Source organism: Periplaneta americana, chromosome 12 (assembly GCF_040183065.1).
Source record: "Periplaneta americana isolate PAMFEO1 chromosome 12, P.americana_PAMFEO1_priV1, whole genome shotgun sequence".
NCBI lineage: Eukaryota > Metazoa > Arthropoda > Insecta > Blattodea > Blattidae > Periplaneta > Periplaneta americana.
The window spans coordinates 162494219-162511307 of record NC_091128.1 but is presented as its reverse complement, the minus strand read 5'-3'; the positions used below and the strand labels follow the sequence as shown (position 1 = coordinate 162511307).

Below are 17089 nucleotides of genomic sequence, written 5' to 3'. Positions count from 1 at the left end.
AAGAAATTGAAAGAAACATATATAAATGTACCTAACATATCTATTAAAATTAATAATAATGGATATTTTATTTGCACAATCTGTCACTCGTATATTTCAAACAGAAAAGAAATAACTGAACTTGGATCATCCAACTTAATCGGAGAAATTTCTTCAGTCAAAGTTGACTTTAGTTTGAGACAAATTAATCTCAGATTAGACTTTATACAACACAAAATTCCAAGCTCAGCTGAAACAAGGATCAATTTAACCTCTGATCTAAGATTAAATGGTTTATACAATCGGGCCTTAGTGGACTACCTCCGATCTTCCTTTCTGGCTATAAAGTTGCAAGCTGATCACATCAGTCAGTGGCTTGAAATTAGTGGCTTTTAAATTAAATTTACAAGCTATTGGAATATGGTAGAGAAATAAATGATTATTTATTGTATTTTCTATCTATATGGACAAAACTCACGGTCCTACTCGCAATAGTTACTGAATAGGAGGGTGTTAAACATTTGGGAAAAAACATTTTTTCGTGAGATAACTATGGACTTTCCACCAATATGGTATTACACTTCTTCACATACAACATAAGCTATTTACTCTGAAAATATACACAGTTATTTCAACTTCCACTCTGTATTTGAAACTGTTCAGAATATTTTGTTCATAGGTACATCACATTTACACTCATGTATGCAATAAGTCCACTGACGGCTTGCTAACTGTACTATTGTGTCTAACTACAGTGAAACGTGAATGAGGCAGAAACCTGCCCAATGTGAACATTTTTAGTCCCCGCAAATAGAATAGCCATTAGTGTTATTTTGTAAAATGCAGAATCTGCCCAATGCAGAAATGGAAGACAATATTTTACGAATTCATAAAAAAAAAAAACTATTTCCATAATGCGGAAAAAATATGTACTCTTTTTGTACACCATAATCTTTAATCACTATCTGGTTATTAATACCAGTAAGTGAGTTGTACTTTAGGATTTTAGTGACAGGTTTGGTTAGGTTAGGTTAGTTTAGTCTTTTATTATGCTTTGCATATACGAACCTGTAACAGGTTAGGTTAGGATAGTTTAGGTTTTTGTTATGCCTTGTATAGGCGAATCTGGACAAGTTAGGTTAGGGGCCAATAGGTTAGGTTAGTTTAGGATTCTAGTGACAGGTTAGGTTAGGTTAGGTTAGTTTAGACTTTTATCATCGTCAAGATGAAGGTGAAAGCGATTGAGTATGGTGCTCTTGAATAGGTAGTGATTTTTTGTATCCTATGTTGGTAGTTCAAGTCAGTCGGTGTCTATTCCAAATTCGGCGGAAGTCACTCAATGCTCGTGACTGTAAAACATTTTCAAAAAGTTTGAGTAGAGACAATGTGAGTCAGAACAGAAAAGAGGATACATTTACTAGTAAGTTGTGATACTAAACACCATAATTATGTAAATTCTACTCACATTTTGTTCTTGGCAGAACCATTTCTCTTATGCTCATGTTTTGCATCCTTGTATTGCCTCTCTGCATCTGTTACCATTTCTTTCTTTGCATCTATCTTCGCCTTCAGATTTTCCATGGATTTTGCATGTGTTTTTGGCACAGCACGCTGATGGTTACACAGAATTGCCACTGCACGATTTGCTCGGTTGTATGCTAAAATCTAAACATAAATACACAGCATCTAAATATGTATAGGCTAAATAAAGCAACATGACTTGCATAGAAAAGATACAGGGGGAGAAAAACGCGCAGAGAATATTGAAATTGAAAATGAATGGATAAGAAATGTGGAGGTAAACTTTATCAAGCAAGACCAAGACAGGTTCGAAAGCAAGACATTAAAAACGGCACTCAACTTCCAGTTCCTGGGGAGGAAACAAAGAAACTCAAGACGAAACAAGAATCCACTAGTTACTACACTACAGTTTAAATGCTATACAACAGAGTGTACATATCAAATATAGGTATCAGTATTAATTTTATTACATTATGCAACAAAATGATACAATGCAATTTATCAACTTTCCAAATCAACAACTGAAGTTAGAACAAAAGAAATACTTGCCTTCTCCTGAACTGTGAAATCAGGATCAGTGAGTTTGTCTAGTTGCTCCTGCAGTGTGATAGAAGCATTATATGTTCGGAAAACCTTAGCAGTTAATCCTTCCATCAATTCATTCAAATGTTTGTTTAAGATAGCAGTCTGAAATAAAAGTAACAAGAAAGTTGCACAAAATCAAGCTTCTTAAATAATCCTTCAATCTCCGATTTAAATGTAAGTACAAACTGTAGCCTCAAAAATGTAATTTCTCATCATTAATCTATTATACATAAATACTTACATTCAATCTGTCAAAAAGATCATCTCCAGTAGACTTGTTCTGCATAAAGAGTTGTAAATTCTTGAAGACACGTTTCTCCACTGACACTTCATTGTAATATCGAATAGAGTCTTTGCCAAGGAAATCGAACACTACAACGTAGTCCTTCCCATCCTTGTGATCATGCAAACTTATATGTTCAACACGGAGTGAACAACAACCCACTGTATCAGCTTGGTCCTCGTCCTTTTCATTGCCAGCTCGAAGTGCCAGCTGCAACAAACACATTCATCACAGCTCCTCAGACCATATTACAACACAACAATTGTACCTTCATTAGATCACTGAGGACAACACTGATATACAAATACGAGAAAAAAAAAAAAACCTCAAGACTTAAACACAAAATTATTCTACATTTATTTACTTGCCATACATTCCATTGTTGAATGGGGAATCTCATTATCATTATCAGAAGACTAATAATACTTAGTTACTTACAAATGGCTTTTAAGGAGCCCGGAGGTTCATTGCCGCCCTCATATAAGCTTGCCATCAGTCCCTATCCTGTGTAAGATTAATCCAGTCTCTATCATCATATCCCACTCCCCTCAAATCCATTTTAATATTATCCTCCCATCTACGTCTCGGCCTACCCAAAAGTCTATTTCCCTCCGGTCTCCCAACTAACACTTTATATGCATTCCTGTTTCACCCATACGTGCTACTTGCCCTATCCATCTCAAACGTCTGGATTTAATGTTCCTAATTATGTCAGGTGAAGAATACAATGCGTATCTTTCTCCATTCTCCTGTAACTTCATCCCTCTTAGCCCCAAATATTTTCCTAAGAACCTTATTCTCAAACACCCTTAAATAATACTTACCTTATCTATAAAGTAGAGAGCTACAGCACGTTGCCTAATACGCATTTCCTTTGATTTAAAGTCGTCCTGGTATTCTTGCCGAATTTTTCCAATGGATTTAGCAAGCTTACGTGCTGTTTCATACTTCTGCCAATCCTTTTCCCCCTTCAATTTCGATGATGGATTTAACATAACGTATTTGACCTGACCTTGAACATTTTCAGTCCAACTGGCAAGCCATGTCACCTGTGAACAGATAATGCAAAAATTAGCAATAAAAAATGCAGTATACACAATTCATACAATAGTAGTAATTACATGCATACTCTCCAAATAAACCCAAAATTGTTTATATAAATTCACAGTCACTCATTTGCAGAGCATATAAATCGAATCCTAATGGGCTGCTGTACAGATTATGGTCTACTTCAAGGACTGGGCCAGTTGCATAGTGTACACAAACAGATGACTGTCCCCCTCTTAAGTTATATTAATCTAACAATGGGACTTATAAGTAGTCTCCAAATGTTGGAGGAAAATTTTAACACATGGTTGAAAAATTAAAAATTTCCTTCTCTCTTGTTTTTTTTAACGAGCTTGTTTGTTTGTTTGTTTTTTACGAAAATATGTTTTCTAATCATTATATACTCACATTCCTGTCATGTCGCACTTCCTTCCATTTATGACCATCAGGCGGTTTTGGAATTGCGGAATCTTTACTACAATTGATGATCACATCCTCAGGTTCCACTCGTCTCTTGAGCATACCCATCTTAGGATGTTCTCCACGTCCTCGAAACAATCCTGGGGGCTCAATTTTGAAGTTACCTATACGTTCCTTGTGTCCATCAATTGTACAAAATCCATACTCCTTGACTATTTCTTCATTTTGTTCCTTGATTTTCTGTTAACAAGAGATTACAATATCAAATAATAAAAACCACTACTGCATAAATTAGTAACAATTACATAACTTTTAAAATAATTGAAGTAATAATGAATACATCGAAACAGACTATTCATCTAAAATGAGAGTTAAGGCTCGAGGAGAGGGGAGGGCTGTTCTCCAGAATAGGAGTCACTAACATTGCTAACTACTATAAGTACAGAGAGTGCGAATGATAAAATACGTAATTCATGATTTCCTGTGAAAAAGATTTGGAATGGACAGAAAGTAATAATAAACATACAATATAATTTAAGTTTTTTAATACTAAGGTCAGCTTCTACATTTTTATCCAACCTGTATAACATGTCTGTGTAGCCTAAATTCAATTTGAGACCAAGAGCAAATAATGTAAGGAAAAATCCCAGTTATAGTTACAAATGTCAAATCATATTGTAGACCTATAAACTTTATGAAACCAAAAGTAGATTTAATTTACAGTTCATTTTATATTTCAGATGTGTCTAGTAATATAAAATAATGTTATAAATTTTCAATCAAAGACACAACTCAAAGACACACCTATCTGCAAATGTTTATTTGCTACATGAATATAAGGTATATAAACGTTTTCGCCTTGTGGGGCATCATCAAAGTACTCGTAAGTAATCTTAACATCTTTTCACATCTCCAAAACCAAAATAGACTTCTATCCCATTTGATCACTAAATAATGCTCATAATTTGTATAAATAAATCATACTTTTATGTTTACAGTATATGAATGATAATTCATACGCACATCACAATCAACCTACAACATCGATTACTGCAAACTTCGGTATGATACACAATTCTCCAAGACGTGTCATTTTCTAAACATTGAATAACTATAACCCAAGATTTTATCCATTTATTCATTTTAACATGATCATAATTTGCATAACATTATTTGACAAATATGTATTATAATGTAACATGAGTTATATGTACACACAATTCCAATTTTTAATCATATTTGAATTTACACTACATTGAAATTCATCATTTTATCTTATTTCTTGTTACAATTAGTATACATATAACTCATGAAATTTTATCACCATGTATCACACACTGTTCGTATTTGCTTTTTATAAATCTAATTTAATCTAAGTTCAGATCACATAATTTTAATATATCTGATGATGCCCCACAAGGCGAAAACGTTTACATACCTTATATTCATGTAGCAAATAAACATTTGCAGATAGTTGTGTCTTTGATTGAAAATTTATAACATTTTATAAAAATAGATTTAGTTTGAAATATGAAATTCTGTCTTTCTGATTCAATTCAATTTAATTACCAAATGAAGGCATATACCTATCCATATCTTGCGTGTATGTATGTATATATATATATATATATATATATATATATATATATATATATATATACAAAGCATACCAAAAGCCTGAACTAACCAAACCTAACCTATTACTGAAACTCGATCTTAAGAAAAATCACTTTCTATCTATGTAACTACCAAACACTTGCGATCCCAACTCTCCACCAGCCACCACTTTCACAGCAACTTGCCAACTATTATTTCGATGTGAAATTGGCGTCGACACCCAATTCTTTTGTTTACAGTACATATGACTCGATTAGAAGCCACAAACGTAAATACATTCGTACCTTAGTGTGGTAACGCAGTAGTACAGAAATACCTTATAACATTAAACACTGAGGGTAAAACTAAAAAGAAAATAAAGCAGTAAGGCAACCGTGATTATATACAGGGCTTAAATATTTTATGGTGGTTGTTGGTCAATCATTAAAAAATTTCACTGATCAGCATGGTCGAACTACAGAAGCGCAATTTAAAAACCAGAATTCGTTTCACTCATCACAGACGAGGAGACAGGTGCTTTTTTCAAGCCCTGATAAAAACATTTTTTAAGTGTAAACTTACAATGTGTAAGCAAATGGATAATTACATTAAAAGACACGACCAACAACAAGGAAAGGAAAATGTCCCCAATAATACAAATATATTGTAACAATAATTGAGAAAATGATTTAAAATTTCTCCAGAATACCAACTGGCTTGAAATGCATTCGTCACAGCATATCACGACTTGTATCTGCAAGGGTGGCAGCAGCAGAAGCAACTTTTAATCTCACCCAACTAAACTATAAATTACCTTCTTCTCTTCTTTTGTCATAGCTTTCCGTTCTTCTGACTTCTTAACAAAGTATGAGTGCATTTGTTTAAAATTGCATTTTGACAAATCTGTTATTTTTTCTTTCTCCTTCTCTGACATGACCTTCCGCCAATCCTTGAAGAAGTTCTTATTGAAAGCTTCCTTGGTAGTATAGTCGTGGTCCAACATACGTGCATAAAATGTTGCTACCTCTTCTGTTAACTCAGTCAAGGACATCTCTTTTCCTGTGGGCAGAGCAAAGAGCTAAAATACTACGGCAAAGTATACACATAATTAAGAATCAACAAAAAATTAAGAACACTCAAATCAGAGGTTGCTTTTGGCCTCATTCACTAGAGTTCTAGAGACCCATGTTTTCAGACGTGTCCTGATGGATTTGTATTAAGTGTCACAACTGGTTTTTTACAAGACAAGATTGTAAATTTAATAGACGCTATTAGATGAATCACTACTTCTAACACTAATATTAAAGCCAACAAGAGTGGGGGAGAAATTATTTTTTTAATCAAAATCAACTATGTTTTTTTAATTTAAATCACTTTTAATTAATTTTTTAATTGGATTTATTGAAGTAAACAAGGTATTGTTACTACATCATACCAATAACCAAACAGGCATTAGACTTTTTCCAGTTTTAAGTTAAAAAAAAAAAAAAAAAAAAAACACTAGAACGAAATGAAACCAGAAGCTCCACAACTCAATGCCCAACCTAAAATACACAAGCCTAATATACCAATCTAACCCCTAGTTAAATACATGTCTGCACCAGGATACAAGCTAACTAAATACACGAAAAACACCAGAATCAACATACAATTCACCAATCAAACTGCAGTCAAGAACAACACAGATCTAGTCAATCACATACCCCGCAATTTAACACTATATAGCATCGTTTTACATCACTAGAGCCTGTTTTTCCATGCATTATAATATCTTAAAACATGAATGCATTCATGCACTATCATATGACAAAACATGCACAATGAAGCAAAAAAACAGTAAACATATGCACTATCAAAACTGAGTTCTGCGGTATGTTACATTTTCATTTTATTTTGAAAAAATGCATTACAACTAATTCCTTGAGCTCAAGTGTTTATCTGAAGCACATTCTTGAACACACAAAATCATCTTTCTATGTTACAAGAAGTACATGGTGCATAATTAAGCAAATAAATTTGGAACAAAATTAAGTCAAATTGCAAGTCTTTTGCATTTCCGCGTAACTATGACTGCTCGAGAATGAATCCGCGACCTTCCAACTTTGCAGCATTACATCTTAACCGCAATGCTACAATATGCCCCAAAATACACAAGTATTTACGTCTTTATTACAACAATCACAATAAACTACATCACCGTCTGTCTTTAGAAATACCTTTCCCTCAATCCATTTTGACACTATCTCCTTTTGCAGTTCTAACAGCAATCATAACAACACTTCACAGTTCGACACAGAAGTATACTAAATTGCAGGTTGCAAGCATGCTGCTTCTGCTCTCCTTTCCTTCAATATTTTGACGTCCGATTTGTAACTAGCAAGCATTAGGGGTTGAAATTCCAGCGTAACAAAGAGAATTTTGTGGAAAGTCCAAAGACTAGTCAGGATGCAACGAAACTATATTACCAGAGCTACCTTTTATTTTTGTAACAATAGACAATTAATGTGGAAATATCAAATTCTACGAAGTAACATTCGTAAAAGCCACTATTACGCAATTTAACATAATATATGTACTATCGCCATAAGAACGGACATAATATACAATATAAAAGTTCAAATATGTCCTATTAAGTTAAATTAAAATGTTCAGAATATGTATTATGTATGAAATTACTTCGAAAAAAAGGCCAAAACATGAAAACATACACGGAAAAAGGAACAGTTAGTTGGAATTAATATCATAAAACGAATAGGCTATTTTCAAAGTTTACATAAAAATATGCATTTGCATGGATATCCGGGCTTCAGACATCACCAATCTACACACTCACTAACATACCCATACATGAACAATAAAAATTCAAGAACATATGTTGAAAGACAACAACACACCAGAACCACAAATAGATGAAAACAATTATTTTCAAATAGTTTCATCATCTTGGATTGTGTTTAATGGTGTCTGTTTATTCAAATGTTTGTATAGAAACACGAGAGTTGATGCTTTGTCTGTACTAAGTCTGTTGTGTAATTTAGAATGCACCAGGGTGTAAAAAAATGATTTTTATTTTATTAAATATTTACTTATATAAATCATTTGAAATTATTCTCAGATTAGCATATGCTTCAGTGTTTATGAAGTACCTAGGATGAAGAATGAATCTACATGCTGTGTTTTAACAATAATTTGAATTGGGATATGATACATTACAACATATTTTTGAACCAGTTCTTCTGTGTTATAGCTAACTGCAACAGAAGAAAGTGTTTGTAGCATAACAGAATTTTGCAACTTGTTTATTTAAGTTTTCTTTCGTTTTTCATTTGCTCGGATGGCAAAGGGACTAAACTGACTGCTTAATTTTCAGAGATGGTCGTCTCTCAGAGAATTGCGTGATCTGTAACTAATGATCTCTTTTGTTTTGATAATGAAGGTGCAACTACTGGACCTGTCTCTAAATTTTGATCTTCATTGAAGTAGGTCTATTCTAATTTTTTTTCTTTATTTATCTTTTATGCTATTATGTTATTGAATATGTAGCCTTGTAGCAACTAATCCCTGCATTTCTAAACCATATGATTTGCATTTAGCTTTCAAGGCCTTTTCCACTTGAAGTGGGAAAAACTAAACAATTTTTCATTCTCTCCAAACTGGATCAAATTTTCGACCTGGATTACTCATTTTAAGTTAACATCAATGTTCTTGCTACACTTTCACAAGTACAACGATCTACGAATCTATGTCCACAGATCACTAACCATCATAGAAGAACTTCACATCTGGAGGCAATCTCTCATAAGCGGGCGCAAATACTGGACCTTTGTGTTCTAGGAAGTTCCATTTCGTACCATCATCTTTCTTTTCTTCCTCCCACCTGTAACAAATTTAAATCATGTTTAGTACCTACAGAATCATGAAAATACATACATGTGCATGAGGACAAAACAGAATTACAATTTCATTAAAGGAAAACTGTTTACTCTATTTTCACTTACTTTAATGAAGTCTTACAAAGAACGCATATTCAAGATTTGTCTTAAGGCTAAGATGTGAATGCAAAACACATCAAGACAAAATAGGTCAAGTACAAGCCTAATTACTACTTTAATTATTTTTTTACGACAATGGTCCGGTTCAAAAGACAAATATCAGAACTTGGGCATATTTGCAGTATCCACTAGAATTGTCAATGAATAGGTTATAAGTTGGTAAGTCTTTGTAGAATATTAATGTCGCATAATATTCGTAAAAAGAATTTTCGGAGAAACGAGAGTTGGTTGACTTACGCCAATAAGCTATCAAGTACAGTCAGCTGCTCACATTTTAAAACTTCGTCCTCTTCTAAACACGTATATATGAAACAAATTTGTTAATGTTTAAAAATTTACGTTTTAATTTGTTTTTTCATCTAAATTAGTTTACAACAAGTAGCTATTATAATCGCATTAGTTTTCACACCACATAACTAATGTCATATCATTACCTAACCTCAAAATGCATAAACTATAAAGTAGGTCATACAGATAATTATGACCTCACTTTAGTGAATTTTGTAATATATCACATATATAAAACAGTTTACCTTTCATCAAATACACAACTTGACTCCAAGTCAACTTCATAGTCCTCAACATATCTACTCAGTGTATTAGTTCTGTATCTCCTACACCCACGAGGTACATTTTGCAAACTTTTAAGTTTCACTTCTGTACATAACTTATAAATAGTTGTTATTATGTACTTCCAATTCCCAATACGATAGAGTTCGTAAGATTTCGATAACATAATTTAAGTTTTTGTTGTTTATTAACATACTTTTCCTTTCCAACATAAACAAAATCGAACACCTACAGCAGCCATATTGAAATCGACTTTCGACTGCTGCCATCTGGTGATAAAATATGGAACCTTTACACAAAACAAAATCCTGAGAAAAAAAAAGTAAACCAAAGAAATAACTTACCATTTCCACACTTCCTGCTGCTCCTCCTCTTTCTTTTTTTTCCTTGGACTGCTCTGTGGCGATGCTATTTCTTCCTTTACCTTTGATTTCTTAGCAGATTTTTTCTTCTGTAAGAGATAAAGAGCTTAGATATCTAATGACGTGACACTTTCTTTAATCTTCCAATATACGCAAATTTACGTACCTACATTTATTTTTTACTTTTTATAAAATACAAATATGTGATATAAATTTTATTTACATTTTTATTTTCAGTAGAATTCGCATTAAAAGTGACACAAAAATTACCACAACTATGTGGCTTTCAGACTTAAAAGGTACAATTATTACTACCTTTACTGTGTCAGTCTTTAAAAGGTTTCGATTAAAATTGTTAATGAGCTAAAAGAAATAAAGATAAAGCTCGTAGCGTAAAATTTTCTGCGTATCAGACAACTGTTTCTTGAAGTAAAGAAACAAATGTGGTACAAAGATATACATGTTACCGAACAGAACGAAATATTTAATCCTGATTACAAAAATTACTTTTTTTGATGATAGAGGAAATGAGTAATGGACGAATCTATAAAACTCAAAAATGTTCATTCATAAGCGACATTAAAAATTAGTTAATAATGTATATATTTTAATAATTTCCTGAACCTAATCTTTTCCTTATGATTCAGTTTTCCACATCATCTATTATGTAAGTGAAGAAAAATCTTCCAAATGAACCCATGGTCTAACTCTTTGCTTAGTACTTTCACCTCCTTCAGAATTATAGAACCTAATATATGTTCTCAAGAAAAACTAAGCACCAGAATAAATACAGTTACATATTTAAATGAACATATTTAACTGCTATCACGAGGGGGGGGGGGGGGGGGAACGAACTATGAGATCACTGAGAACCAATAGGCAGGCCATAGATCAAAACAGCAACACAAATACGGAAGGTTGAGCATAGAAGTTGCCTTGACAACTGGGTTCCACAACTATCGCGAACTGTTGTTGTTGTTATCTAATGCCGGGCTTTGGCAACGAAGCCATTAGCGTTCTTGCTCTCCAATATTTCTCTGTGGTGGATCCATCAGGTAGAACTTCACAGGTTATGAGATGATCTTCAGTCATTTCTTCTTCTTTGTTGCATAGAGGGCAATTTGGATTTGTGTAAATTCCTATTTTATTCAAGTGTTTGGCCAAATAATCGTGTTCTGTAAGCAGTCTGAATTTTGCTACTGAAGATTTACGTGGGATTTCTGGAATAATTTCTGGTTTTTTTATTAAAATGCTCCATTTTTTATCTTTGGCTTTGGTACATAGTGCTTGGTTTTGCTTGATTTTATATTTATTTTTAATTAGTCTTCTGATGGATGTAAAAGGTAGGCTTGTATTTGTATTCTGAATTAAATTGGATCCTTTTTTGGCAAGAAAGTCAGCACTTTCATTTCCAGCAATTCCGCAATGTGCAGGTATCCATTGCAATTGAATTCTTTTCTGTAGTTTTTTAAGTTGTTGGATCATTTTGTGACATTCTTTAATTTGGATTGACATCATTTTATATGAATTTATTGCATATAATGCTGCTTTAGAATCAGAGAGAATGACAGCATTTTGAAATTTATCTATTCTATATAGTAGGTGTTGGAGTGAAATATGAATAGCCATTATTTCCGCATCAAAATTTGTTGTATGATGTCCTGCCGGTTAATAAAATGAGAATAACGCACACGTAATTCCTGATCCTGAGTTTTTATCGATAGTAGACCCATCTGTGTAGATATGTAACCATTCTTCTGGTGGGTATCTATTGTTCACAGCTTCTAATGCCAGCGCTTTTAGTACAGGTTTGGAAGTTTCAGATTTTGTAACTGGTTCTTCTAAATCTAGTTGAATGTTAATTGGTTCGAAGGTTAGAGGGTTTTTCTCTGCTTAAAATGTTTTCTTTAGATTTAGGGAGATTCAATTCTGTTTTTATTTCCGTGACTTTGGACAGAAACTTGGTTGGTTGTAACAGTCTTTTTTCCCCATTTTGTTGTTGTTAACCGTAGCATTTTTTCATGGTGTGTTAGTGCCTGCTCCTCTAGAGTGAGATATATTGGAGGGTTCTGAGTTAGAGCTTGCATTGCCGTGATTGGGGTTGATTTTGCTGCACCAGTTATTAGTCGCAGGGCATACTTCTAGTCGATTCAGGTTGAAATTATTTGCTGTAATTAATACCTCCGCATTGTAGAGAAGTATTGGCTTGATGAATGTTTTGTACGTGATGTTCAAAGTCTGCCGATTACTACCCCACTTGGCTCCAGCTAATCTCTTTAAAATTGGAAGTCTTTTTTGTTGATATGTTTACTACTGCTTCAATATGATTTTTCCAAGATAATTTTGAATCAAAAATTGTCCCTAAATATTTCGTTTCATATGTTTGTCTCAGGTTTGTTTTCTTGAACTGTAGATTTAGTTTTGGGATTTTTTTTACTATCGCAAACTTATTTTAAACAGATAATAATCAAGCTCAATGTAATGATTATTTATGAAAGATAAATCTGTAAGACTTTTGCTCACGGTGTCTTTCAAAAATTACTATTGTCCTGAACATCAGCAAAAGCATAACTTTCTTACGATCGAAGTTAGTTTTGCAGATTGCCTCCTCAGGTACATCCCTCCAAGACAGCTGTTTAGGTAGCAGATGACGTGACTGAATAATCATTCCATTAATTTCACTACATATTTGTGATATTGTGATATTGTCAATCCTAATTTATTATCACATTAAATGTAAAAAAACAGCAATGGAAACATGTTGTAGGCAAAACAAAATATCTTCCATACTCTGTGTTTAAATGCTTTGAAAAGGAAGGATAGTTACGAAAACTTCAAAACAAAGTTCAAATAGTGAATATGCAAATAAATAAAACCGAGTCACTTACAACAGGCTTGAAATCTTCTTCATCACTCTCTTCTTTCCGTTTCTTAGACTCCTTTTTAATTTTCTTCCTTGCCATTAAAGGAACATCATCCTCGTCAGATTCTTCTAACCGTCTCTTGACTTTCCCTGCTGCAGCATTAGACCGAGCAACCTGCAAGAAGTAACATAAGAGATGTAAGCTTTAAAAATAGATCGCGATTTTAAAATAAAGAGTTTGTACACGCCTAGAATACAACATAAAAGTCAACACAAACAATTCTTGATTAAATAATCACGTTCCAACAACAGGACTGCAAGATGTCTCTGAAATCTGGGATTTTAATCATTTCTCCTGGTTTTCCAGTAGAGATACACTGTTACTGTATTTAGTTGTACAATGGAAAATAATTTTAAAAAAGTACTAATAATATGTCCAATGCATGCTTATTATATAATGATATAACATTTATTTGTTCAACAAAATGTGATTTTTATAAATGTTGGAAAACAACGTGCAGTGTAACATGTTTAGGAAAAGGAGAGGGGGGGGGAAAAGGTGTAGTTTTAAGCAATCCATATTACTGAATAGTATCCGCACTCACACTTGTCATGCTTGTACTGTCACTGGAATAAAGGAACTCCAAGATATGCCTGTTACAGTGGTCTCTAACATATACAAAATGTGTGAATTATAAAAATGTTTCGGTACGAATTTGGAAGCCCTAACCAATATACTACAGTAAAATCTATGATGGAACCTTTGTAAAGAGGAAATCTATTGATACAGAAAGAAAATCTAGGAAATGAAAGATTTTATACATGAAAATGACTTCTGTAAGCACCAAAAACAGAATGGTTTTAAAGAACCACCGACTATTTTTTGCCTAAATGAGACGGAAATTTATTTTTAAGTTAATGACACAACTACACAGAAGACATTTCGAAAATATATATTTCTCTTGTATTCAGTATGCAGTATAATTTTATTGAAATGGTGTACTGAAGTGTAGGAAGATGCTGATTTCAAATGTGCAGTCCATTAGTTGTATTTTAAATAAAATTTATCAAGAAAATAAAACAAGGTGATCCATTCACAACATGTGAAAGTAAGTTATGTTAAGCATTAGGATGAGATTAGTTTTGTTACGCCTTCTGAATAGGTATTAGCTGTAAATATTCATATTTATGTGTGACTTGAGTTATCTTTGCATGTTCCTTAAATCACATGAAAATTTAAGCAATCCTTTACAAGAAGGAAACCTGCCAAGGTGGAAAATTTTCTATGGTACCATCATTTTCCATCACAGACAAGTTTTACTAGTAAGTACATGTAAGCCAGCAAGGGCTTATTGGTCAATGTTAATGTGGTAGTTCTCAACTCTGTAAGATATTAAACCCAATACATTTTTTAACATTAAAATGTTACAAATTTAAGAATCTAACTCATCATTTATATTATCATACATACTCAAATAATCCCTGCATATTTTTTGCAAAAATTGGCAGCTGAAAATTGGGATGTGGGTATTATTTGCGACATGGTTGGTACCCCGACCTTGAAGTGGTAGCATGTGTAGCTTTAAGAAGTGTGGGAATACCAATTCATTGGATGGAACAGAAGACGATATGCTGTGGCAAGATGGTGACGATGACGATTCTGATGCCAACAACAACAAAAGTGATGATGATTGAAATAAGTTATTTTTCTATCAATATTTTGCTGTTCTTACTCATGCAAGACACAAAATTATTATTTTTTTTTTTTGTGTTGCAACATGACCAATATAATAAGTACGACATCATATAACAATTTTTCTTTGTAATAAAAGTGGTGGAAAATATATATAAATTTCCTTTTTCAAGATTTCTTTCCATAAAATTAGAATGCGGGAATTATTAGAGTATATACGGTAATTCTTGTGCTGTAGAATTTTTGCCTCCATAAAAGATGGTAAATAAGTCCAACAACTACTGTGCTGAGGGAGTACTATCATGGAGGCCACATGGCACATGAGAGTCTCTTAATTAAATTTATGGAGAAAAGAAAATTTTGTCCATACGGAGCATACAAGGAGATCTGTACTATCTTAGATCATCTCTTGCTGTTCGTAATATATCTTCTTTGATGTTCATGAACATAAATGGTCCACTTCTACAGTGCTGGAATCCAGAATCACATATAAAAGAATGGTTGAAAAACACTGAGACAAGAGTGTATCTACTGTGAGAGCTTCAGGGGATTTTCTTTAAATAAAGCTTGTTTACATCTTCTTGAACATAAAAAGATCTATTAAATGGCGATCAGAGGGATAAAGACAGGAGAGTAAAATATATTTCAAGGGAGAAAAATAAGGGTTGGGGTGTATGGTCATGTAAAAAATTACCATGACAGCACTGGCTGGAGGAACTTAACCACCGAAATGAAGATCTAAATAAAGAGAAGAAAAATTGAACGGTCTCATGGCTAAAATATTAGTAAAATATATAGACATTAACAGAAACTAGCAAATGTTGTTAATATAGACAGAAAATAGATTGTTCAATTAGAAAGTGTCATGAGAAATAATTAAGAATGTGTCTACAAAGACCTGATTTTTTGCAATATTTTAACATATAGTGTTTACTGGATTATTATTATTATTACTATTATGTCACGTCCTGTGAATGCAGAACAACAATAATGTTACACAGGTTACAAAATACAAATCACAAAGAGATGTATTACATCTATCAACACGAAGTTGGATGGATGGAAGAATTCTGGCAAAATATATTCCGAAATGTAAAAGAACTATTATATAGGAACTGAGAATGAAGGGGAAAGAGTGGAAATTCGAGACTAAGAAAAATGTGAGCATAGACAGATTCCTGATGGTGACAACATTGTTATACGACTGTTGATTACATGCTACGAAAGTTTGCTAAAAAATCTGCCAACACAAGGACAGGAGAACAGTTGGAAAATAAGAGACATTTATTTGAAACTGTTCACATTCTTTGGAAAGTGTTAATTCACACTCTTCGGATCTGTTTCATAGGAAGCTAGAAGTAATCTCGATTTGAACTTTGATACAAAACACAACACATACTGTACTTCCAACTTCAACTCACAAAGAACCTGAGGTTTTCAATTTGAAAACCCAACACATCTATCATTTGGCCAATGATGAAATATTTAAATCCAAAATCAGCTGTAACTGAGTTGTATTACATATATTTAGTGGTGCTCACATTTTGCTGGAGATTTTTCACAGACAGACAAGCTATAATATTAACATCACAGTTTCCAGTTGTTACAATAATGTATCTAGTCCAACATGAACAAACACAATTCTTTATACTCGACAACAAATTCAGCCATTGCAATTTAAGTTTTAACTTACAGAAGTAACACTGCTACTTAGGGAAACACTGCATGCAAAAGTTGAAGAAACACAAACGTGCACCACTTATGTCACTTTTAATTTCAAGCAACTTTCTAGGGAGTTTGTGCCAAGCATTGTGACATATATATAAAAAAATAGCCTTCAATTTCAGTTACATATTATTGTACTTTACAGGTATTAAAATGAACACTACACTATTAACAATATTTTAACGCAAAGAAGAAACAAATTACTACAACTGATTTTGGGTAAACTGTCATTTTATGTTATTTGTTTCTAAAGTGCTTAAGTAATAATGTGTAGGTGATACTTCTCACCTATATTGACTTCTTATTATGAATATGAACAAAATACAAACTAGTAGTTAAGAAAAAGATAAAAGAAAAGAAAAAAACTCCATATGTAACTACAAAAAAAAAAAA

General features: G+C 32.9%; 1 protein-coding gene across 2 annotated transcripts in view; it reads right to left on the bottom strand.

Annotated features, from left to right (window-relative positions):
- Positions 1 to 17089, bottom strand: part of Top1 (topoisomerase 1) — a 43834-nt gene that overhangs the window by 5319 nt on the left and 21426 nt on the right. For both annotated transcript variants that reach the window (XM_069842443.1, XM_069842444.1), the window contains 9 exons: positions 13304 to 13453; positions 10398 to 10504; positions 9193 to 9308; positions 6246 to 6490; positions 3824 to 4075; positions 3193 to 3417; positions 2327 to 2578; positions 2050 to 2187; positions 1445 to 1644 (listed from right to left, as the gene is read on the bottom strand). In XM_069842443.1, the coding sequence (XP_069698544.1) occupies positions 1445 to 1644; positions 2050 to 2187; positions 2327 to 2578; positions 3193 to 3417; positions 3824 to 4075; positions 6246 to 6490; positions 9193 to 9308; positions 10398 to 10504; positions 13304 to 13453 (1685 nt within the window). The remainder of the gene's footprint in view (positions 1 to 1444; positions 1645 to 2049; positions 2188 to 2326; positions 2579 to 3192; positions 3418 to 3823; positions 4076 to 6245; positions 6491 to 9192; positions 9309 to 10397; positions 10505 to 13303; positions 13454 to 17089) is intronic.